Source organism: Pituophis catenifer, unplaced genomic scaffold (genome assembly GCF_029215685.1).
Source record: "Pituophis catenifer annectens isolate HBS135680 unplaced genomic scaffold, rPitCat1.0.hap2 SCAF_15, whole genome shotgun sequence".
In the NCBI taxonomy this organism is placed as follows: Eukaryota; Metazoa; Chordata; class Lepidosauria; order Squamata; family Colubridae; genus Pituophis; species Pituophis catenifer.
The window spans coordinates 19,679,716-19,704,996 of record NW_027256895.1 but is presented as its reverse complement, the minus strand read 5'-3'; the positions used below and the strand labels follow the sequence as shown (position 1 = coordinate 19,704,996).

Sequence of the window (25,281 nt, the reverse complement as noted above, 5' to 3'; positions counted from 1 at the left end):
CTTAGTGACCAAGAGAGTGAAGGTGGTAACCTAGGTAAGAGACAAGAAGAGGTAACCCAGGAAACAACAGCCACAGAACATATGGGACATGATAAAGATACAGCTCAATCTGGAGAAGAAAGGGGAACAAATTTCCAAATCGAGACCAGATCCCAGAAACACAAGAACGCAGGTAAGTAGAGGTATGGATGAGGTGCTCCACCTGTTCTCCATTAATATTAATGGCCTGAACGCTCCCACTAAGAGGAAAAAGGTCTGGGCTAAACTTCAAAAAGATAATTACGATATTCTATGTTTACAGGAGGCCCATATAAGGAAAGACCATTCTAAGATTTTAATTTATCCTAAACTGGGGAAGTTGTATGTATCCTTGGCCGACCAGAAGAAAAGGGCACTTGTCGTTTATGATCAGAGAGACCTGGTGAAACGTCAAGTATATGCAGATACAGAGGGTAGGACACTGATGTAAGAGATTAGTATTGGCCAAAAAATAGTATTTAGTAAATATATATGCCCCTAATGTTAATCAAATGGGTTTCTTTAAAGATTTGCATAAGAAAATTAATGAATTAAATTACGAGCATGTATGCATAGTAGGTGACTTCAACGCAATTGTTGATACTTCAATTGATTATGATCCAGGAAGGGGTTCTCCTAATACAAAAAAGGGCATAGGAAGGTACTCTCCAAAACATGGGATAACCTAAGAACAGAAATAGGGTTAAGAGATGTCTAGCGAGACTTCTATCCTATGCAAAAGCACTTTACATATTTCTCCCCCAGGCATAGATCATGGTCCAGGATAGATATGGTTTGGTCAATATCAGATTTGAAAGAAGGCATAAATTTGGTTGAAATAGGGATGAATATATGGGCAGACCACCACCCCCTGGTAATAAAATGGAAGGGGTCCACTAGAAGAGCGAGATGGTCTATGAGGGCTGAGATCATGAAAGATGAGGGATTTATAAATATGATTAAAAAAGAATTAGATCATTTTTTTTGCCGAAAACAAGAGAGAAGATACTTCCCTTCAAAATATTTGGGATACTGCCAAAGCAGTAGTTAGGGGATTGGTAATAAAATATACAGCTATCAAATGGAGAAAGGAGAAGGCCAAACAGATTGAGTTAATGGCTGAATTGGAGAAAGCTGAAGGAGAGCTGCGTTTAGATCTGCATAATAATTTGATTAAAGAGAAAATTGATCTGATTAGGCATGAGTTATCTATCCTAGATCAAAACGATTTGGCGAATAAAATTCGGAAATGTCAACAAAGCCAATTTGAACATGCTAACAAGCCGGGCTGGTGGTTGTCATATACAGTAGATTAAGAAAAGAGGTAGAATCTAGAAAGATTGAATTTTTACAGGACTCTATGGGAAACTTGGTAGGTACTGCAGAGCAAAAAGCAAAGGTGGCTCAAGATTTCTATACCTCCTTATATAGCCAAGAAATTCATCAGGAAGATAAAGTTAAGAGTTATCTCCAGAACCTACAATTGGAGATGATTCCGGATTACTGTAAAGAAATTCTAAATGCAGAAATTACAGTTGGGGAAATAGCAGAAGCTATCAAGAAACAAGCCAATGGCAAGACTCTGGGACCAGATGGGATTCCTAGTGAATTTTATAAAGGAGTTTTTGACTCACTTAGTTTGTACATCAAAGATCTATTTAATGAGGTTTTATTACACTCTAGGATACCCCGGTCCTTGACGGAAGCCTATATTTCCCTAATCCCAAAACCCGATACAGATAAAACTCGTATCCAGAACTATAGGCCAATCTTGCTCCTGAATGTGGATTACAAGATTTTTGCAACAATACTAGTTGAGAGACTCCGGGTGTTCCTGTCCCGATTTATCCACCAAGATCAGAATGGTTTCCTACCTCATAGGCACCTGAGATAACTTAAGGGTAATATTGAATGCCTTAGAATACTATGAGACACACCTTGATAAACCAATGGTAATGATTTTTCTGGATGCCCAAAAGGCTTTTGATAGAGTCAACTGGAATTTTATAATACAACAATTGGAACTGATGGGTTTTGGGTCTCAATTTACAAGGGCAGTTCAAGCCATCTATTCTAAACAGTCGGCAAGATTACTGTTTAATGGATGACTATCAGATGAGATACAGATTTATAAAGGTACCAGAGAAGGATGCCCTCTTTCACCGCTGCTTAAAAATTTTTCAAGTGCCAAAAAGGAACAGATCCAAAGTATTATGGGGATTGGGTCAAAAAACTTAAATACTTAGGTATTTGGCTTACAAATAGATGTTCTTCTATCAAGGAGCTCAATTATTCCAAATTATTGATAGATACAGCGAATGAAGTGGAAAGATGGCAGCATATTCAGATCTCATTTTTGGGTAGAATTGCCGCAATAAAAGCCCATGTTTTACCGAAATGGATTTTTTTTATTCCAAATGGCTCCTGCAAGACTGGATAAAAACTTTTTTAGAAAATTAGATCAAATTCTAAGCAAATTTATTTGGCAGAGTAAAAAACCTCATATAAAAAGAAAAATGCTGCAAGAGCACAAAACAAGGGGTGGCTTGGGGCTCCCTATGTGGGAGCTTTATTACCAAGCTTCACCCCTGGTTTGGATAAAAGATTGGGTGATCCTCTCAAGAAAGCGCATTTTGGCAATTGAAGGATTTGATTTGCAGCGGGGATGGCATTCCTTCTTGTGGTCTCAGAAAGACAAACAATCCAAACACTTTACTAATCATTATATCAGAGGAATTTTATTAAGGGTTTGGGAAACGGTGAAGAAGCAAGTTTACACACAGATTCCTAAGTGGGTGTCTCCATTAGAGGCAGAGACTCTTCTGACTGTTCACAATATAAAGAGGAACTGGGCTTATGGTGACTTGCTGGATGAAGTCGGGAGACTTAGACCTAGAGCCGATCTCCAAACTAGAGGATTAGACATAGACTGGTGGTCCTATGTGAAAATTCAAACTAAATTTGCTAGGGATAAACATGGTATTTCCCTTCATTTATAAACGTTTGACAAGCTTCTCCTAGGTAGCCGAAGGAAATTTATTTCCAACGTTTACAATCTTCTTCTGTCCAATTTTATGGCAGACAGAATTGTAAATGACACGATGATTACCTGGGGGAGAAATATTGGAACAACAATTCAGCTTGATGCATGGCAAAATGTATGGAACAAAACTATGAAACTGACCCTTTCTTCCCCATTCAAAGAAAACTTTTATAAAATGATCTATCGTCGGTACCTCCCCCCGCCAGAATCGCTAAGATGACCCCAGGATCCTCTGACAGATGTTGGAAATGTGGGTTGGCCAAGGGTACTTTTTTCCATCAGTGGTGGATTTGTCCGTCACTAGACACTATTGGGGGAAAATACAGCAGTGGTTGTTGGAAATAACAGGTGTGAGCTTCTCTCTTCACCCAGACCTCTACTTACTCGGAATAAGACTGGACAACATCAATAAGAAGGATTGGTATATATTTGTCCATGTCTCAACAGCGGCGAGAATGGCATTTGCTCAACTGTGGAAAGATGCAGACACACCCCCTGACCATCTGATAATAAACAAGATTCTTCGATGTGCTGAGATGGACAGACTAATGTATATCTTAAAAGACAAGAAAGATTCAGTATATAATAGAAGTTGGGACAGATGTTTTGTTTGGCTCAAAAGAAGGTTAAACTTAGGAGAAGGGTGATAAGACCTTCTAATTAGATTAACTAGATATTTACTAGGCTTTATAACTTTATAATTTTGATAAAAACAGACCAATTGTTTTGTAGTTAGTAAAAAGAACTTGATTGCATTGAAATGTTTGGCTAGGATGATATTAGTTAATATTAATTGGAGAGTGAGCTTAACTCTCAGTTAGTCTTGTTTGTTGTTTGATTTTAGTCCTGTGTTTAGGTGTTTCTATGTTTCGCTTCCTATATTGCTTTTCAACCATTATTGTGTGTTAATTTTATTGTAAATATTTAATAAAGATTTTTTTTTTAAAAAAAGAAAGATGATAGATAGATAGACAGATAGATAGATAGATAGATTTAGATGACAGGGATACATAAATATAGATAGATGGATAACAGATAGATGACAGATAGATAGATAGATAGATAGATAGATAGATAGATAGATAGATAGAAGATGGATGGATAGGTAGGTAGATAGATAGATAGATAGATAGATAGATAGATAGATAGATGGAAAAAAAGAAAATTTAAAAAGAGGAATATAAATTACAAGCCTTTGCAGATGATTTAATATTTATTCTGGAAGAACCACAAAAGACAGGACCTAAACTACTAGAACAAATAGAAGAATATGGAGAGGTTGCAGGTTTAAAAATAAATAAATAAAGAACAAAAATATTGGTAAAAAATATTACAGAAAAACAAAAAAGAGAATTAGTGAAAAATTAGACATACAAATTGTGAAAAAGTAAGATATTTAGGAATACAACTAACTTCAAGATATGCAACGATAAATGAGGACAATTATTATAACTTAAAAAGACAAATTGAGAAAGATTTGGAAAAATGGAAAACTTTGCAGTTATCACTCACTCAAAAGCAATAATCAAAATGAACATATTACCAAGATTATTGTTTTTATTTCAGACAATTCCAATAAAAATTGAAAAAACCTATTTTCAACACCTCAACAAAATAATGAGGAAGTTTATCTGGCAGGGGAAAAAGGTGAGAATTAATATAAAGATGTTACAAGATGCAAGAATAAGGCAAGGTTTTGGACTGCCGAACTAGGAATTATATTATCAGGCAGCAGCATTGACTTGGATGAAGGAATGGATTGAATTAAGAAATACAAGATTACTAACTTTGGAAGCACATAATTTACAATTGGAATGGCATGCATTTTTATGGTATGGTAGAAGTAAGATACAGATATATTTTCATAGACATTATGTAAGAAATGCATTGTTATCTGTGTGGGAGAAAGTTAGAGATAAATACTATTTGAAAATTCCAATATGGTTATCAACAATAGAAGCATTGATACACCCAAATATGGTTAATTTTGGAAAGATTTTTAGATATAAAGATTTACTTACAGATAAGGGGGAACTGAAAGAGAAAGAAGAACTAGAAGAACAAGGGATTGTGATAGACTAGAATATGTATATGCAAATACAAGCAAGATATGAAAAAGATCTAACATTATATGGCTTTTATTTAGAAATGAGTATCATAGGATACTCATGGGAACAGAGGTTAAAATAATAAAAAGAAATTATAATTTTCTACTTAGTATGGAATTAGAAGAAGAACAAGTAAAGGAAACAATGATTGCTTGGGCAAAAAATTGCAGATACTCAATTGAGCTCGATAGATGGCAACAGTTATGGGAAAGGAACTATAAATTAACAATGTCCACAAAGAGAATCAATATAAAATGTTTTACAGATGGCATATGCCCCCTGAAAAATTGGCAAAAATGTTTAAAGACAAATCAGCTAAATGTTGGAAATGCCATCAAAAACCAGGATCTTATTATCATATGTGGTGGACATGTTCAGAAGCTAGAGTCTATTGGAACAGAATTAAGATTTGGTAAGAGAAAATGACCCTACAACATATTGATTTAAAACTGAAGCTGTTCCTACTGAGTATGCTACCAGAGAAAATTAATAAAGAAAATGTATATTTGATTATTCATATAATAACTGCAGCAAGGATAGTATTTGTGCAAAGATGGAAAGTAGAGAAAATTCAGTTGGAAGGGGAAGTTATTAAAAAAAATTTAGACTGTGCAGAAATGAGTAGATTAACCTTGATGATTAAAGAGAGAGAAGATACATAATATTTTAAGATATGGGGAAAATTTTATGATTGGTTGGAAAAGAAAAATAGATAAAGATTTTGATAACAAAATAAGAGAATATTATATTAAATGCATTGTATTTGGGGGAAAATATTGTAATAGAGAAATGGAAATTATAAGGAAAGAAATGAAGATAGGAGGTGTAATCAAAAAGAAGGTTACTGAAGAAACATTGAGATGAAACATGGAAGGATTGATGTATTATGTGTTTGCTTATGTAAATTTTTTTAAAAAAACTTACAAAAAAAATCAAAACCCCATCCCCACCATATCCAGATTTTGATGCACAGTCAATGTCTGAAGAAGTCATCATGGAGTGCAAAGAAGACTCGGCCATGTTCTACTGTGTTTTGGGATTTATGGGTTTTCTTGCTCTGCTTAGCTTCTCTGCTGCTTTTCTAGCTAGGAAGTTACTTGACAGCTTCAATGAAGCCAAATTCATCACCTTCACCATGTTGGTCTTCTGCAGTGTTTGGCTGTGCTTTATTCCAACCTATCTAAGCACAAGGGGAAAATATACATTGGCTGTGGAGATCTTTTCCATGATCTCCTCCAGTGCTGACTTATTTGTGTGTATCTTTCTTCCCAAGTGTTTTATCATTGTGATGAGACCTGAACTAAACAATAAACATCACCTCATGAAGAAAAAGTTTTAACAAAACTTTTTGTTTGCCTGACATCATTTATATATACATGTTGGGGAACTTATCCACTTATACATTGAAGCCAGAAAACAATGTGCAATTAGACTGGCCTTCTATGATCCCTTATCCGCCGAGATTTGGATAGTTTGAAACGTTTTCCTTCTGGAAGTCAGTTATAACTGGGGACCATAAAAATGTATAAATAAAATAGGACATATTGATGTATTGACATTTCAGTATGTGATAGACAATACTGACTCAATATATAGATTAAATGTGAATTATGTATTCATTTTTATTGGTCATACGCAAACTAGAATGTGTAAGAAGAAATGGGGATTAAACACAAATGATCCTTTCATTTAAAAAGGGAAGACTCATTAATTGTTACTGAGACAATTGGACACTGGGAATTCTCTAGTGCATATCATGTGCAGTGGTCACCTATAAAACATGGGGTAAATTCAAAAGATCTTCCAGCTGGCCATATTTCTTCTCATTAGCAAAGACCAATGAATCTCTGGCACACAAACAATTCTTGAAAATCCAAATAAATTCCATCATAAATCCAATACATGCTAGTATCCAATTTACATAACAGTCTCCTTTTAGAAAATTCAATTGAGTAAGAAGACTGTGTAGGACAGCCCGTTATACAGCCAATTCCAAGGCATTGGATATACCATAGAACACAGGGAAGACAGTAATCAATAAGTGAAGAAAGTGTGGCAAAACAGTGACATTACCGAGAAAATGGATAACCCTCTAAAATAGATGAAAAATAAAAAGAAAACTGGTCTGAGAGGCTCCCAAGAGGCCTCTCAGGTGGGTTGCTACTGGTTCTACATGGATTGGTGAACCAGTAGTGGCGGGAGGCTCTGCCCACCCACACTGGATGCTTCTGCACATGTGCAGAGTGAGCTCATGCGCATGCACGAGCGAACTGGTAGTGATGGTTTTTGCAACCCACTACTGGCCTACAGCAACATTAAAGGAGCTGTAGGAATTTCTGGCAAGTCCTGGTTGTGTACTATATGTGACAACAAGCTTCCCTAGTCTTCATATATCTGGGCTGTGGGTTAAAGTGACAAGATGGAAGCTTTTTTTCATTCAACAAAAAGCATCCAAGCCCAGCTGCAAAAAAAAAAAAAAACTACTTTGACTTTGACAAAAGCATGTGGGAAAATGTGTTAAGGTGTGATGAGACCAAGCTTGAACTTTTTGGCTACAATTCCAAAAAGTAAGTATGGTGTAAAAGAAACATTGCACATCACCACATCATACCAATAGAGAAACATGGTGGTGGCAGCATTATGCTTTGGAGCTGCTTTTCTTCAGCTGGAACTGGGACTTTATTCAAGGTATAAGAGTGCTATCCTGCTCACTCACACACATGTAATGCTGTTTATTAATATTCCCCAACAATTCCTTTCACCAAAACACCAGATCTGTCCCAATTAAGTCCAACCAATAGCAGACCAACGCTAGTCCATAGGGCAGTAGCCAATGAGTCCACAAGACACTTAAAAGTTTCTCAAAAAAGTTGAGGTTTGATATTATTTCTTATTCTACTGCACCAAAGGGAGTTGGAAGTCAATGCCTTTTCTTTCTTTTTCCCTTCTCTACACTTTTCTCTTCCCTTTTCCACTCCCCTACTTTTCCTATCTCCTTTTGTATGTTTGCATTTTATATTATAAACTAATAAAAATGTAAAAGTTTCCCAAACAAGATAAACCCTCCAGGCAAAATTAAATCCAAATACAAGAGGGTTCACAAGGCACATGTCAATCCAAAGCAAGGCAGGGATCACAATGACCAGGAAACACGCAGCTAAGAAATGAACAGATTGTTCCCAGCATTGTCTCCATCTGTCTGCTGTGCTAAATAGCCAGCTTCTGGTGCAGCCCATTAAGTGGGATGAGGCTGCCTCCTCACAAGTAATCAGGCTGACCTTCCCTGCCTTAGGTGTTCTTGGATCAGTGCAGAAGGCAGTTCCTCTTCCTCATTACTGACCAGCTACAGCTGTGTGTTTTCCCCACCAAATCCTCAGGGCTGTCCTGCTGCAGCTTGCCTCAGTAAAATCCAGGGGTGGTATTCAGCCGGTTTGCACTGGTTTGGGCAAACCAGTAGCAGCAATCGCAGGTGGGCCTGCCCACCCACCCACCCTGGCTCCAAGTCATGCTATTTAGGCATGTTTTTGAGGCCAGGCACATGCGTGGCAGGTGCATGAGCAAGCAAAGCGCATGCAAGGAAGGCCGGTGCATGCGCAGACAGTGCATACATGTGGCAAACCAGTGGTAAAAGTAAGTGAAACCCACCCCTGGTCGAATCTCTCACAGACAGCTGCTCAGAGCAAAATGACATCTGGCGAGGTATCTGAGGAAGTATCCAAAGGAGTCATCATAAGAGGTAATTATGAACAGTTCCAAATATCAGTCAATTTTGGCACAAAACCTTCTGGTCTGTGCTAAAATGATGAAGGGGATTTTCATCTTTCAACATGACAAGGACCAAAAGCTTCTCTCCAAATCAGCAAAAGAATGGCTTCACCAGAAGACAATTGAAGTTTTGGAATGGCCCAGCCAGAGCCTGGACCTAAAGCCAATTGAAAGTCTGTGGGGTGATCTGAAGAGGGCAGTTCATAGGAGATATCATCACAATCTGACAAATTTGGAGTGCTTTGGCTAAGAAGAGAAGGGCAAAGATTCCTAAGGCAAGATATGCCATGTTGATGGGCTCCTATGCAAAAGACTGGATGCTATCGTAAAATCAAAAGGTGCTTCAAAAAAATATTAGTTTGACAATACTTATGCAACCATATTATAGCAATAGCACTTAGATTTATATACTGCTTCATAGTGCTTTTTACAACCCTCCTTAAGCAGTTTACAGAGTAAGCATATTGACCCCAACAATCTGGGTTCTCATTTTACCTCCCTCGGAAGGATAGAAGGCTGAGTCAACCTTGAGCCAGTGAGATTTGAACTGCCGAACTACAGCTAGCAGTCAGCTGAAGTAGCCTGAAATACTGCACTCTAACCACTGCGCCACCTCGGCTCTTATTATTTTATTGTACATTTTTTATTTTTATTCCCCCCCACCCCAAAAAGTTTATTTGTTTTTCAATTGAATTGAATTTATTTTTGACTTGTAGCTCATGCATTCCTGCCTCTGGATGCCCTCTGCGGTTCCAAGGTGGACTTATATCATTAATCTTCCATTGTTTAGAAACCTATCTATCTATCTATCTATCTATCTATCTATCTATCTATCTATCTTCACACTGTATTTACATCTCTATTTTGATTTATGGATCTAATAATTATATTTTTGTCTTGCAACACATAGGTTCCTGCCTCTGGAAGCTCTCATGTTTTGAAGATGTTCACATATGTGACTGTCTCATTATCATTAAGAAATTAGCCTTTTTTGTCTCTTCCAAATCCTATGGGACTCCATGAAAATAGGAGCAACTGACACTGAATAATGGTATTTACTGTCATCATCCTATTTCAACCCATGGCTGGGAGCCCCAAAGCTCTATGAATCGATTTGATAGTATATTTCATTCTCTAATTTTGTCTGAAGAACATCTCAGGAAGCGAAGTCAGTCTGATCCACTTCAAAGATCTTGTTGCAGACAGAAGCATTTGTACACAGAAATAAGACACTCATGGAAGATGTTAGTATTTGTGGAGTTGCTGTTAGTAGTATTGTTTGAAGTGGTGTGCAAGAATCCTAGCCTTCAATGTAACTTTCAGGAGCCTCTTCATATTCGGCACACCTATCATCAGCTTGGAGACATTAATATTGCTGGTATTATTTCTGTGTTCTCAACATTTTCTGATTCCATTTCTTTTATCCATCATCCTTCTCAGGAACTTCAAGATGGGCTTATGTAAGTACATTTTTAATTCATAATCAAGCCCTGTATCTTGCTGTTTACTCACATGATGCTCAAAATATTTTCTTGAAAGTCGTAATTTTAAAAAAGAATACCTGAAGCATTCATTTTATAAAAGAATATCTTGGTGTATGTTCAAGCTGTTCAAATGTTTTACATGTAAGACAATCACAGTCACTTATTTAGTGAGATGGCAGCAAATAAATTTGATCAATCATTTTTTTTAAAAAAGCTAAAATTCCCTTAATAATATAATATAACATTTGTCTGAAGTGGTGTAAGGCCTAAGCAGGGGATTGGATTAGAAGACCTCCAAGGTCCCTTCCAACTCTGTTATTCTATTCTAATAGTCATATCAAATTATTTCTAAGTATAGAATGAGAATCCAAAATAACTTATGAAAATGTAATTACCAATAAAATCTGGGTGACCTATATGAGAAATTATTACCATTTTTCAATTGATTTTTCTAGTAACAAAATACAGCTACTTTCATTTGACTATAATGAGAATCCACTGGTTAATTGTTCTCACTGTTAGGAAGTTTCTCCCTAGTTCCAGGTTGCTTCTCTCCTTGATTAGTTTCCATGTTGCCTTGCCTTCTGCTGCTTTGGAAAATAAGTTGGCCCCCTCTTCTTTATGGCAGCTCTTCAAATATTGGAACACTGCTATCATGTTACCCCTAGTCTTTCTTTTTCTAGATTAATCATAACCAGTTTCTGCAACTGTTCCTTATGTGTTTTGGTCTCCAGATCTTTAATCATCTTAGTTGCACTTTTAATCATCTCTGCACTTTTTCCAAAGCCTCAACTTTATTTATTTATTTATTTATTTATTTATTTATTTATTTATTTATTTATTTGTAATGTGGTCATCAAAATTCTGGATGCAGTATTGCAGGTGTGGTCTTACTAAGGTTTTATAAACTGGTACTAATACTTTACGTGATTTTGATTCCTAGATGGTTGAATTCCTAGGAACAGTATCTGTTGTTTGCTACGAGGCTTTTTCCATATATTACAAAATAATGTTTCCAACCTCTAACCAGTATTTGCTTTGTTTTGCTTTGTTAAAAATATATATGTGCTACATTTTCCCCCCTAAACATTTTCCTTAATCCTAGCCGAAGAGTAATATATATATTGCATTAAACTACCTTCAACTAAATGTTGTACTGAAAGATTGCAGATCCCATATTCTAAATCAGTCTCTTAATATATTATGTAACATTTGTTACAGAGTATCCTTTCAGAATTATCAGCACATCCTTGCCTTAGCATTTGCTCTCAAGGAGATCAATGAAAGTACCCAGATCCTACCCAATGTCACTCTGGGCTTCCACCTTTATAATAGCAATTTCAGTCCAAGTTGGATTTACCTTGCCTCAATGGTGCTTCTCTTCACCCAGGGCAGATTCATCCCTAACTACAACTGTGGGGTCCCAAACTCTTTAGCTGCAGTCATTGGAGGGCCTGACATCTGTCTCTATGTGGCAACTGTCCTGTGCATCTATAAAGTTCCTCAGGTACGATATGTTGAGTATGTATGGCACTACCTGAAGAAGCCTAGAACGCTTTGCTTTTGTGATAAAGCTCTTCAGACGATATTCAACCTTTTCATAGATAGTCAGAACAGAAGCTTAAAAGATGAGTGATACTTCATGTTGAAGAATTGAAGTCAGATGGTACACAAGCATCTGTTTGTTATAATTCAATGAACATTAATGGCCACAGATGAAGACAAGGCATTAGAGAAATCAAATGCTTGGCTTAATAGCAAAAGTATGAAAAGTTAAATATTCTAGCTTGGGAGAAATAATTAAATTCAAACGCCAAAGAAAGGTTAAAGTTAAGGAAGGTGGGGTTTTTTTGTTTTTGAAGTATGAATATGCATTCATGACTGAAAGAGGAAGTAAAGTACAGTTTTTTGGGGGGAGGGGTTGAGAAAAAAAGGACCTAGTGAAATTTAGGTGGTTTGGTCTTTCATGGATAGGACAATAGTGTATCTAAAATGAGTAGAAAATATTAAAGGGAACTATTTGATATTCATTTCTCCTTGACTGGATTAGAATAGTAATGATAAACCACAAAAAACAGTGGGTATGTTTGAGAAAGATAAACATTGAGGGATCCTTGGTGGTCTCTGAGCATGTTTGCTTTGCTGAAGACATTTCATTACCCAAGCTAGGTAACATCATCAGTGCTAGTCTAGTTTGGGTAATGAAACATCTGCAAGAAAACAACCAAGCTCAGAGACCACCAAGGACCCACTGAGCAACAAACATTCTCTTTTATTGGAGTGAAATATTCCCCAATTCCAGAACTTAAGGTTTGAGCCAGTGGTAAAATCCAAATTTTTTTACTACTGGTTCTGTGGGCGTGGCTTGGTGGGCATGGCAGGGGAAGGATACTGCAAAATCTCCATTCCCACCCCACTCCAGGGGAAGGATACTGCAAAATCCCCATTCCCACCCCACTCTGGGGCCAGCTGGTCAAAATTTCTCCAAACTACTCAAAATTTCTCCAAACTACTCAAAATTTCCACTACCGGTTGTCCAGAACTTATCAGAACCTGCTGGATTTCACCCCTGGTTTGAGCCTATTCTTTCCTTTTCTAGAATAGTCATTTTTTTATTCCTTAAAAAAATAACACAGTAATAAGTTTTACAGTCACATGCACAAATCCCAAAATACTTTTTGACTACTAAGACTAAAACCAGGGTAGCTATTTGGAAATGAATACAGCTACGTGGACAATGTTTCAGTACACAAGCTCAAAAACACCAAAATATTCAATGCATTTTCAGAGGCTCATATAGAGTAGTGGCCAAAATTGTGGAAACCTTTTGAGAAAAGTGTATTTTCTAAAAGTAGCTAATAACACCCACTTTTTTTTTTTTTTGGAGTAGTACCATAAAATTATATATCAATGGAAAGATAATTTAATCAAAAACGTAATGCAATAACTTTTATAACGGATTTGCTATTAGAATAGCAGTTACAGTATAAAAAAGAAAAGTGAAACATAAAAAAAATGAGATGTACAAAAATTATCACAATAGAAAAAAATGAAATATACAAAAATTATCACGTCAGTTAATACTTAGTTGGGTAACCTTTAGCATAAATTACAAAGTCTTCACATGGAGTGAACCAAATCTTTTAGTTCTGCAGCTGTTATAATGTGATTGAATGATTGCTTCTGTTAACTGGGTTTTATTTTTTTATTTTTATTTTTATTTTTATTTTTGAATTTGTATACCGCCCTTCTCCCTGAGGACTCAGGGCGGTGAACAGCCAAATAAAAACATCAACTACAAATATTAAAACACAGTTAAAAAATATATACAGATTTGGCCCCATTAATTAAAACGATAAACAAAACAAAACAATTAAAAAACCCTTAAAAAGAAATTAAGCCAGCCCGGCTTGTTGAAAAAAGAAAGTTTTAAGGGCACAGCGGAAGGCACTGAGGTCATGGATTCTCCTTATCTCAGGGGGCAACTGATTCCAGAGGGTGGGTGCCCCCACAGAGAAGGCCCTCCCCCTGGGGTCACCAGCCTGCATTGTTTGGCTGATGGCACCCCGAGGAGGCCCTCTCTGTGGGAGCACACGGGTCGGTGGGAGGTTGTCGGTGGCAGTAGGTGGTCTCGAAGATAGCTAGGCCCTATGCCATGGAGCGCTTTAAAGGTGATAACCAACACCTTGAAGCGCACCCGGAAGACCACCGGGAACCAGTGCAGTTCATGCAGGAGCGGTGTTACATGGGAGCGCCACACTGCTCCCGTCACTACCCACGCTGCTGCGTTCTGGACCAGTTGGAGCCTCCGGGTGCTCTTCAAGGGGAGCCCCATGTAGAGAGCATTGCAGTAATCAAGGCGAGAGGTTACGAGGGCATGAGTGACTGTGCACAAGGAATCCTGATCAAGAAAGGGCCGCAACTGGCGGATCAGGCGAACCTGATAAAAGGTCCCCCTGGTTACAGCCATCAGATGTTCCTCCAAGGACAGCTGCGTATCCAGGAGGACTCCCAGATTGCGAGCCCTCTCTGTGGGGGCCAAAGACTCGCCCCCAATAGTCAGTGATGGAGTCAACTGACCATATCGAAATGCCGGGAACCACAGCCACTCAGTCTTGGAAGGGTTGAGCCTGAGCCTGTTCCTCCCCATCCAGATCCATACAGCCTCCAGGCACTGGGACATCACTTCAAGGGCATCGTTGGGGTGGCCTGGGATGGAGATGTACAGCTGAGTATCATCAGCGTACTGATGGTATCTCACCCCAAAGCCACGGATGATCTCGCCCAGTGGCTTCACATAAATGTTAAACAGGAGGGGCGAGAGGACCGACCCCTGAGGCACTCGAGGTCGACCTCTGCCCCCCTGCCAACACGAACTGCGACTGGTCGGAGAGAAAGGAGGAGAACCACCGTAACACGGTGCCCCCCATCCCCAACTCTTCCAACCGATGCAGCATGATACCATGGTCGATGGTATCAAAAGCCGCTGAGAGGTCTAACAGGACCAGAACAGAGGAGTAACCCCTGTCCCGAGCCCTCCAGAGATCATCAACCAACGCGACCAATGCCGTTTCCGTGCTGTGCCCAGGCCTGAAACCAGACTGGAACGGATCCAGATAGGATGTTTCCTCCAGGAATTGCAGGAACTGTCGCGCGACCACACTCTCAACAACCTTCGCCAGAAAGCGAAGGTTGGAGACAGGATGGTAGTTGGCCAATATTGCCAGATCCAGGGACGGCTTCTTGAGGAGAAGCCTCACCACCGCCTCTTTCAAGGCCGCGGGGAAGTAATCCTCACTCAACGAAGCATTGATAACACCCTGGAGCCAGCCTCGTGTAACCTCCCGGGAGGCCAGTACCAACCAGGAGGGACACGGGTCCAGTAAACATGTGGCCGCACTAAGTCTCCCCAAAATCCTGTCCACATCATCGGGAGTCACAGCATCAAACTCCTCCCAGATAACATTCTCAAGACTATTCCTCATCACCCTGCCCTGATCTACCCAGTCAGAGTCCAAGTCCCCCCGGATCTGAGTGATTTTGTCATGCAGGTATTGTCCGAAATCCTCCGCCCTGCCTTCCAAGGGATCCTCCCGCGCTCCCAGGTGGAGCAGGGAGCGGGTTACCCTGAACAGGGCAGCCGGACGATTCCTTGATGACGCAATAGAGGTGGAAAAGTAATTAAACTTTGCCGTCTTTATCGCCACTAGGTAGGTCTTAATATGCGACCTTACCAGTGTTCGGTCAGATTCAGCGCGACTGGCCTTCCAACCGCTCTCTAGGCGTCTTTTCCGGCGTTTCATCTCCCTCAGCTCCTCGGTGAACCAAGGAGCCGCGAGGGATCGACACCGGGTCAGAGGCCGCAAAGGCACGACTCGATCCAAGGCCCCACCAGCCGCCTGGTCCCAGGCAGCTACTAGGTCCTCGGCCGAGTCGTGTGCCAGATCATCAGGAATTGGCCCAAGCTCCATCTGAAACCTATCAGGATCCATCAGGCACCTGGGGTGGACCCATCTAATTGGGTCCGCCTCCCTGCGGCGGGGTGTAGCGGTACGAAGGTCCAGACGAAGGAGTGAGTGATCTGACCATGACAAGGGTTCCATATCTATATCCCCTATAACAAGATCACTCAACCACTGGCCAGAGACAAAAATCAAGTCTAGAGTGTGTCCCCCCCCCGTGAGTGGGGCCATGAACTAACTGGGTCAGGTCCATGGCCATCATGGAAGCCATGAACTCCCGAGCCATCCCAGACGTTTCACCAACGGATGGCAAGTTGAAATCACCCATGACCATAAGCCTGGGTGTATCAACTGCCACCATGGCTATCACGTCGAGTAGCTCAGGCAGGGCTGCTGCCACGCGGCAGGGAGCCAGGTACGCAAGCAGCAAGCCCATCTGAACCCCATGACCCCATCTCACGAAGAGGGACTCACATCCAGCAATCTGAGGCACAGTGGTCTCCCTCGAACCAAGACCTTCTTTAATAATAACCGCCACCCCCCCGCCCCTCCCCTGGGCTCTCGGTTGATGGTATGCTCTGAAACCTGGTGGGCACATGTCGACCAGAGGGACACCTCCCTCCGGTCCCAACCAGGTCTCCGTAATACCTGCCAGGTCCGCTCCCCCCTCCTGGATAAGATCGTGAATGAGGGGGGCCTTATTTACCACAGACCTAGCGTTGCACAGCATCAACCGCAGGCCCAGGTCCTGAGTATCTAAGCCACCTAGTATCCGAGGGGAGCCTTGGGGGCCGGGGCGCGCAATTGCTCTCAGACAGCGAGTGCGCGTCCCCAACACATGATGTGGCCCCCTGCTCCCGCCATATCTGCCTCTCCCAACCACCGTGCAGATGGTATTTCCCTCCGCCCCTCCCCATTCCCTCGTCCAATGTCCTCCAAACCGTTACCCTGTGCCGGGCTCGGCTCTGACCTTGGTGGATTATCCCCCCCATCCCCTTTGGTCGTCCTCCCGGTTCCCCTTAAAAAATTATTAAAAACCCTAGTTAAAAAACCCCTTAATCCCCGCTTTGAAACATGCCACCTCTCAGGGCTCCAAAGCCCGTCCTTAAGGTAGGCCTTTGATAACGTGGAAGGCCATCGCCACGAGAGGGGGGCATCTCGCAGCGCAAGCAGGTCTGTCGTGGTATAAGCCATACATAGATGAGAGGTAAAAAGTCTGGTCAGGAGTTTGATAAATAGTCTAAGGTGTTGGAGCAAGATGGATCTCAAAGCCGGTAGCTGGACTCCACTGCCCTCTCACTGCAGTGGGAGGAGTCCCACTGGGTCGCTTCTGACTAACAAGTTTCTTTAGTCAGCTCCATAGATTTTCAATTGGGTTAAGGTCTGGGCTATTCCCAGGCCATTCCAGCAGTGGAATATGATTATCTTGAAACTCCAAAAAAAAAAAAAAAAAAAAAAAGTGGTGTTATCAGCCATTAAACTTCAAACATACACTTTTCCCAAAAGGTTTCCACAATTTTGGCCACTACTGTAGACCTTTACAATTGCTTTTGTCTTTGCTTCCTTTAGTTGACTTATGGCTCTGCCCCAGTCATGGATAAAGAGACTCAAGCAGTTTTCTTCCAACAAATGTTTCCAGATGAATCCCACCAACGTAGGGGCCTCTTGCAACTACTGCTGTATTTTAGATGGGTCTGGATTGGAGTTCTTGTTGTGAATGATGACAAGGGGGAGGAATTTGTACAGGAGATGCTCCCCACATTTTCCCAGCATGGTATCTGCTTTGATTTCATACAAAAGTTCCCTAAGGTAGATTTTTACATTGATTTTAATGATCAAGTAGGTGAAGGAGTCCATGTATATCAAGTTCTCATGAACAGCACAGCCAATGTTGTAATCTTGTATGGTGAAATTGAATCTATATCATTACTTAGAACATACCTCCAATTGTCAGAAGTGGAGGATATACCAAAGAAGACAAAAATCTTGGTTACAACAGCTCAAACAGATTATACTTCCAATTCCTTTCAAAAATTTTGGGACATCCATTTCCTACATGGGGCTTTATCCTTTGCAGTTCACACAAAAGAAATCCAAGACTTCCAGGAATTTCTTCAGAACCTAAATCCAACCAATAACCAGCATGATCATTTTCGGAAAGATTTCTGGGAACAGGCATTTGGTTGTTTCTTCTCAAACTCAAAAACTGAGACATCTGAGAAGAAATGTACTGGACAGGAGAGCCTTGAAACCCTTCCAACATCTGTGTTTGAAGCACGCATGAGTGGCCAGAGCTACAATATTTACAATGCAGTCTATGCTGTGGCACATGCTTTGCAATCATTGTATTTATTCAAATCCAGGGGAAAAACAATAGCAAAAGACAGAAAGCAACAGTTTCAGAATCACAAATTGTGGTGGCAGGTAAGATCTTAAGCAGATAAAGGCAAAATGTTTCCTTGTCTGTAGTTGCCATAAAATCTAATAAACCATATTCTCCAAGGGTATTAAAATTAGGTCTCAAATTAAAATATAGTAATGGATTAATCCATTCAAATATTTACATGCTCACATTAAAATTACAAATGTCCACTACCTACAACTGATGTATTGAAACAGTGCTTTTGTTGTTGTTAGTTACAAAGTCATGTCCGACCCATCACGACCCCATGGACGACATTCCTCCATGCCTTCCTGTCCTCTACCATCCCCTGGAGACCATTTAAGCTCACATCTTCTGCTTCGGTGACTCCATCCAGCCACCTCATTCTCTGTCATCCCCTTCTTTTTTTGCCCTCAATGTTTCCCAGCATTAGGCTCTTCTCCAGTGAGTCCCTCCTTCTCATTAGGTGGCCAAAGTATTTGAGTTTCATCTTCAGGATCTGACCTTCTAAAGAGCAATCAGGGTTGATCTCCTCTAGGACTGACCTTGCAGTCCAAGGAACTCACAGGAGTCTTCTCCAGCACCGTAGTTCAAAGGCCTCAATTCTTTGGCACTCAGCCTTTCTTATGGTCCAACCTTCACAGCCCTACATTACACTTGGGAAAACTGTAGCCTTGACTATACATGCTTTTGTTGGTAGGGTGATGTCTCTGAAACAGTGCTTAGCAGCCCTTTATTTTATATGTGTTGCATGGAGAGTTTACATCAACATTAATACTATGCACTCAATGTCCTAGAAATCTAACGTACTATAAGATTCAGTCACAGATTAAAAGTAAAATAAACAGTAAAACATATCTGTTTGATTGTTCAAAATACCTTCATGTCCACTTTTCAACAGGTTTCTAGATTAGGTTGTTCTCAACCAAACCTTGAATGGAAGAAAAAGGAATAATAATAATAATGATAACAATAATAATAATGATAATAATAATAATAATAATAATAATAATAATAATAATAATAATAATAATAACAATAACAATAATAATAATAATAACAACAACAACAATAATAATGTGATCCTTACTCAAGAAAGACACACAGATTGTTATAATTCACTCTTTTCCAGGCCTGTTCATTTCAAAGAATAAATCAATCATTATATAATTGACTATCTGTCACCTTTCAACTTGGTGCTTAAATGGTGACTTGTTGACAGTGATTGTTAAGACTCTGGATATTACAGGTGCAATATCACCTCTAAAAAAAGGTTTCCTCTATAATGCCCTTATTTTTACCCTTTTGAAATTCAATTATTACTTTTGCATTTGTCTATAGTCATCTGTTCAATACTGCATTGTATTGTAGATTCATATAGATTTGGTTATATAATTTTGTATTATGTATTTCTATATAACTTTTAATTTTATTTAAGAAATATTGTATTTTCCCTTTATTTCAGTGACATTGCTGTATTATCTGTTTGGTGCTGGTGTACAAACCAGAATAAAAGCAAACAAAAAAAATCCTTCCTTTTTCCCTTCCTTCCTTCCTTCATCCCTCCCTCGCTTGCTCGCTTGATCCCTCCCTCTATATTGCAGCTTCATTCCTTTTTGAGAAGTATCTCATTCAATAACACTGTTGGAGAAAAGATTTCCTTTGATAAAAATGGGAAAATCATTGGTGGATTTGATATTATCAACTGGATCACATTCCCCAACCAGTCCTTTCTTAGAATCAAAGTTGGAGCAATAGATCCTACAGCTCCTCCAGACATGTTTTTCAACATCTCTGTGGATTTTATCACATGGCCAGTAGGCTTTAATCAGGTTAGATGTATGAATCTATATTTGTCTGCCTACATCTATCTATCTATCTATCTATCTATCTATCTATCTATCTATCTATCTATCTATCTATCTATCTATCTATCTATCTATCTATCTATCTATCTAGAAGTACCATAGTATTGTCTCTATGCTTACCTAAGTACAAATTACTGAAGGGGGGGGGGGGGTTATCTAAAAGAATGTTTACATTTCAAATATTTGACATGAAATATTGTACTTGGGAGTTCATGGCCACCATGACAGCCATGTGCTTATCCCAGATCATGACAGTGCTCACCTATCACAGTGCTCATTTCAGAGCTGTGGCTATAGATCTGAAATTGGGGAAAATTTGGTGTCTCCTTTGTTATGACCAGGTCACACCCTGATATTTATGGAATGCTCTGTTGCTGGTATCTACTGTGGGGAATCTAGTCCCATTAGATTGGTCCATCCCCAGTGACTGATGGCCCTGGATATGTTTCAGAGGGAGGATCAATTGATCCTATTGATCTGCTCCACAGTCCATCCAAAACCTTGGTTGCCACTTGAATAAGAGGGCAGATGAGTAATTGGATGAGATTGCACCCATGCAATCTATCTTCTCTTAGAGATCCTGTCACTCCCATGGTCCATGGAAAGAGATGTAATGAGAGAAGAGAAATCTAGAATGTTATTGACACTCAACGAAGGACAAACCAAACATTGTTTAGAATTGCTATTAAAGCCTTTGTGGTGGCAAGGGGAGGAAAACATTAGTACTTCTCTGCCTTTGTTGCATCCACAGACAGCTGCCCCACAGCCCCGTGTCAGGCAACACAAAACCTTTTTTTTAATAAAGGGATATGAGATGGAATTTGCTCAGCATCTGTCAAATGAAGTTGCTTGCAGTGGGATGCCAACATTGTTGCAGAGCCAGAAGAGTTGCCTGGGGAGAAGTCTTGCCCAATGATCTGGAAACAGTTTGAACCTGAGGGTCCTTGAGAGTGTGAGTTCAGACATCTGCTCTTTAGACCCATACCACTCCTGCAGGGGTGACCTGCTGTGGGTTTGCAGGGGTTCAGGAGAACCTCTAGCTTAGATTCTGTACAGTTCGGAGAACCCCCAAATCCTACTCCTGGTTGGCCCTTCCCACCCTGCCCTGCCCCTCCAAGGAGTCCCTATGTGGCCCGTTTTGGATGCAGGTAAGTACAGACTGAGCACAGAGGCTCAAGGAGGGTGAAAAATGGGCCTACCGGAAGTTCAGGAAGGCCAGAAATGTGCCTGTTTCTGGCTTCCAGAGGGCCTCTGAAACCTAAGGAGGCCGTTTTCGCCCTTCCAGAGGCTCAAGTAAATCCTCCAGAGCCTGGGGAGGGCAAAAATGCCCCCTCCACTGTGGTGCAGGATGGTGATTAGGCCACATCCACCATGGCCACACTCACCCAGCAACTGGGGAGATAACCCTTTGCTAAACTTTTTGAGAACCACCCCTGCCCTCCCGGCATTTGAAGTGCCTGGGAGATGTGTGAGTGGGTTCTAATGGTGATTAATTCTTCTTTGAGTGTTCCATTCCCTATTAGAGATGACTTGGTTTGCCTCTTTCTAAAAACGTCATCACTGGACCACACTATACGGAACAAATTTTGTTGAGTATCTAATCTCTTTTTGGGGAAGGTGCTGGAAAAGGTGGATCCATGAGAGCTTCAGAAGACCTTGGATTTTTAATAAGTCAGTTGCAGAACATTCGGTGTCAAAGTCTTCATGCTACTTCACATTTGTTATGGAGTGATTTGTGGGAATGACCTTGGAAGGTGGGTAGGGTGGAGTGGGGAGGAAATGCTACTTAGGGAACAACCAGTTAAGATAGGGTATAGCTCACAGCTGCATAATGGGCAGAGAAAGAAATGTAAAAAGGAATTTTTCAAACTTTTCAGGTTGCAAAACAGAAGTGGGGAAATCACTAGCTCTTCAATAATGTGAAATTAGCTCATAAAAGAATATATAACAGTAACAGAGTTGGAAGGGACCTTGGAGGTCATCTAGTCCAACCCCCTGCTCATGCAGGAGACCTGTACAGTTCGAACCGCCGAACTGCTGATCTTTCTGATCGACAAGCTCAGTGTCTTAGCCATTGAGACACCTAGTCAGGCAAATCTGGTCATATTTTCCATCTGGTTTACATGGGAAGATTGATAGTTTATCACTCCCTTTTTAATCTGTTGATTCCCCAGTAACAGTATCACTCCAAGAACTTCTTTTGCTATCTGTATCTTAAAATATTATTCTTTATTTGTGAATAGGTACAACCTTTATCTTTGTGTAATGATCCCTGTGAGGCAGGACACAGCAAGGCCAAGAAAGAAGGAGAGTCATTTTGCTGCTATGGTTGCCTTCTGTGTCCAGAAGGGAAAATATCAAAGGAGAAGGGTAGGAAAAATTCAAATGTAATGGGACTAAGCCACTGGGTGCAGCACTGTGTATAATCCACTATATCCTCTCTATTGTGTTGTTTTTCAGACATGGATAACTGCTCTCCATGTCCAGCAGATCAATATCCAAATCCTGACAAAAATATGTGCATTCCAAAGCGGATCACCTTTTTGTCCTTTGAGGAACCCTTAGGGATCAGTCTGACTGTTCTTTCCCTTTGTTTTTCTTTAATGACAACTTTGGTCATCACAATCTTCATGAAACATAAAGATACTCCCATTGTCAAAGCCAACAACAGGAATATCACCTACCTTCTCCTAGTTTCCCTCCTCCTCTCTTTCCTTTGTGTGTTTCTCTTTATTGGAAGACCTGATAAGATTGTGTGTCTTCTTCGACAATCAGCTTTTGGCCTCATCTTTTCTATAGCAATTTCTTGTGTATTGGCCAAAACCTTTGTTGTGGTTCTAGCATTCATGGCCACCAAACCTGGTTCCAGATTGAAGAAATGGGTGGGTGGAAGAATAGTCAGTTTCATTCTTCTATCCTGCTCCTTTGCTCAAATAGGTTTTTGTGCTGTGTGGCTGATAACATCCCCACCATATCCAGATTTTGATGCACAGTCAATGTCTGAAGAACTTATCCTGGAGTGCAATGAAGACTCGGTCATGTTCTGCTGTGTTTTGGGCTTTATGGGTTTTCTTGCTCTGGTTAGCTTCTCTGCTGCTTTTCTAGCTAGGAATTTACCTGACAGTTTCAATGAAGCCAAATTCATCACCTTCAGCATGTTGGTCTTCTGCAGTGTTTGGCTGTGCTTTATTCCAACCTATCTAAGCACAAGGGGAAAATATATGCTGGCAGTCGAAATCTTCGCTATGATCTCTTCAAGTGCTGGCTTATTGGTATGCATCTTTTTCCCCAAGTGTTTTATCATTGTGATGAGACCTGAACTGAACAATAAACATCAGCTGATAAAAAGGAAGTTTTAGAAAAACCTCTTTATTTGCCTGATATCCATTATACATACTGTAAATGTTGGATGTGTTCCTCACTTGCACATTTAAGCCAGAGAACAATGTGCAGCAGATTGACTTTCCATGTTGCAATGAATGCCCTGTCCTTTGAAATTTGAATAGCTTTGATTTTTTTTTTCCTTCTGAAAGGCAAATATAAATAGGCCCTTATAAAGTGTAAATAATAGTGACAGTTTGATTGTCATATTTCAGTATGGGACTACCCTGTTTCCCTAAAAATAAGACTTATCTTGAAAATAAACCCTAGCATGATTTTTATGTATGTACCTAATATAAGTCCTACCCCCAAAGTAAGCCCTACTTAAGAGCCTGCACAGCCAGCCTACTGCCCCACTGTGAGCAAGCAGAAGAACTGGGCCTCCTGTACATGGGTAAAAAAACTGAGATAAGCCCTAGTGCCTATTTTGGGACCCACGGGAAACATGGTAGTGGATATAGAGAGAATATATGGAGGAGTTATTAGTTCTTTTTATTAACCAATGGGATTTGTTCCTTCTTAATTTATTGATTACTATTTTTCTGTGTGTAACAGTCTTTCACCAAATATATAGATTTTGTGTGAATTACAAATTTGTCTTTACTAGTCATCTCAAATCATGTGCACACTAGAATGTGTAAAAAGGAAGTGGAGATTAAATATAAAGGAGCCCTTCATTCAAATAGGGAGCGACTATAAATTGTTTCTGAAACAATCAGACACTAGGAATTGTCTTTGTATATTATGTGCAATGGTCACTAACAAAAAGTGTGGTAAATTCAAAAAATTTTTTCCAGATGCCCCTAAGTCCATGATGGCAAACCTATGGCACGTGTGCCAGAGGTGGCACGCAGCACCCTCTCTGTGGGCATGCGAGCCATTGCCCAAGTCCAGCTCTGCCACACATGTGCATGTGCCTCCCACCGGCCAGCTGGTTTTGAGTCTTTGCCGCACATGTGCGGGGGGTGGGGCACATGCGGGGGGCCACACATGCATGCAGGGGGCAGGATGCATGTGCAGGGGCCACACACACATTGCATTTTGGGGATTCGGGTGCATGTACGTGAGCTTTGGGCACTCAGTCCGGAAAAGGTTAGCCATCACTGCTTTATGTTTTCTCCTCAGTAGCAAAGAACAATGAAATCTCCAGCCAAAAAATAATACTCGCAAATCAAAATAAATTTAAAAGACCCAATACATGCTAACATCCAATTTGCATAATGGTCTCTTTCTAGGATTTCACTCTTATAAATCACTCTACAGAACAGTCTTTCCATGATCTGGAATGATCTGTTTGAATACATAGTGTATGATAGCACTTGAATGAGAGACACACAGTAACTCTACGTACCAGGTGATGAGAGCATTCTGGTTCCTCTAAATGTTGATGTTCATTCTATTAACTTTTTCACTGATCAAAATGAGATTAAAATACAGGTGAAACTTGAAAAATTAGAATATCGTGCAAAAGTTCATTTATTTCAGTAATACAACTTAAAAGGTGAAACAAATATATGAGATTTTATTTTATTTTTGTTTTTATTATTTTTATTTGATTTATATGCCGCCCTTCTCCGGAGACTCGGGGTGGCTTACAGTGCGTTAAGCCTTCATACTTTTGTATATTTTATACTAAGTCAGCTTATTGCTCCCACAAACTGGCTCCTCAATTTACCTACCTTAGAAAGGATGGAAGGCTGAGTCAACCTTGAGCCTGGCAAGATTCGAACTTACTTTAATTGCAGACAGCTGGTGTTAAATTACAGTGC

At 40.1% G+C, this 25,281-nt stretch overlaps 1 protein-coding gene across 1 annotated transcript; it reads left to right on the top strand.

Annotated features, from left to right (window-relative positions):
* The first annotated feature begins 10,176 nt into the window (after positions 1-10,176).
* On the top strand, positions 10,177-23,490 carry LOC139324543 (vomeronasal type-2 receptor 26-like). The gene is made up of 6 exons (XM_070954255.1): positions 10,177-10,394; positions 11,640-11,925; positions 17,450-18,304; positions 19,868-20,095; positions 22,375-22,501; positions 22,592-23,490. Exons 1-6 carry the CDS (start codon positions 10,177-10,179, stop codon positions 23,488-23,490), a joined length of 2,613 nt encoding a protein of 870 aa, XP_070810356.1.
* Positions 23,491-25,281: the final 1,791 nt, after the last annotated feature.

Excerpts from the sequence above, each read along its gene's own strand:
- LOC139324543 (XM_070954255.1), top strand. The coding sequence starts at position 10,177 with ATGTTAGTATTTGTGGAGTTGCTGTTAGTAGTATTGTTTGAAGTGGTG. Across the intron at positions 11,926-17,449 it reads GCATCTATAAAGTTCCTCAG|TTGACTTATGGCTCTGCCCC; the intron begins GTACGATATGTT and ends TGCTTCCTTTAG. Across the intron at positions 18,305-19,867 it reads ATCACAAATTGTGGTGGCAG|CTTCATTCCTTTTTGAGAAG; the intron begins GTAAGATCTTAA and ends TCTATATTGCAG.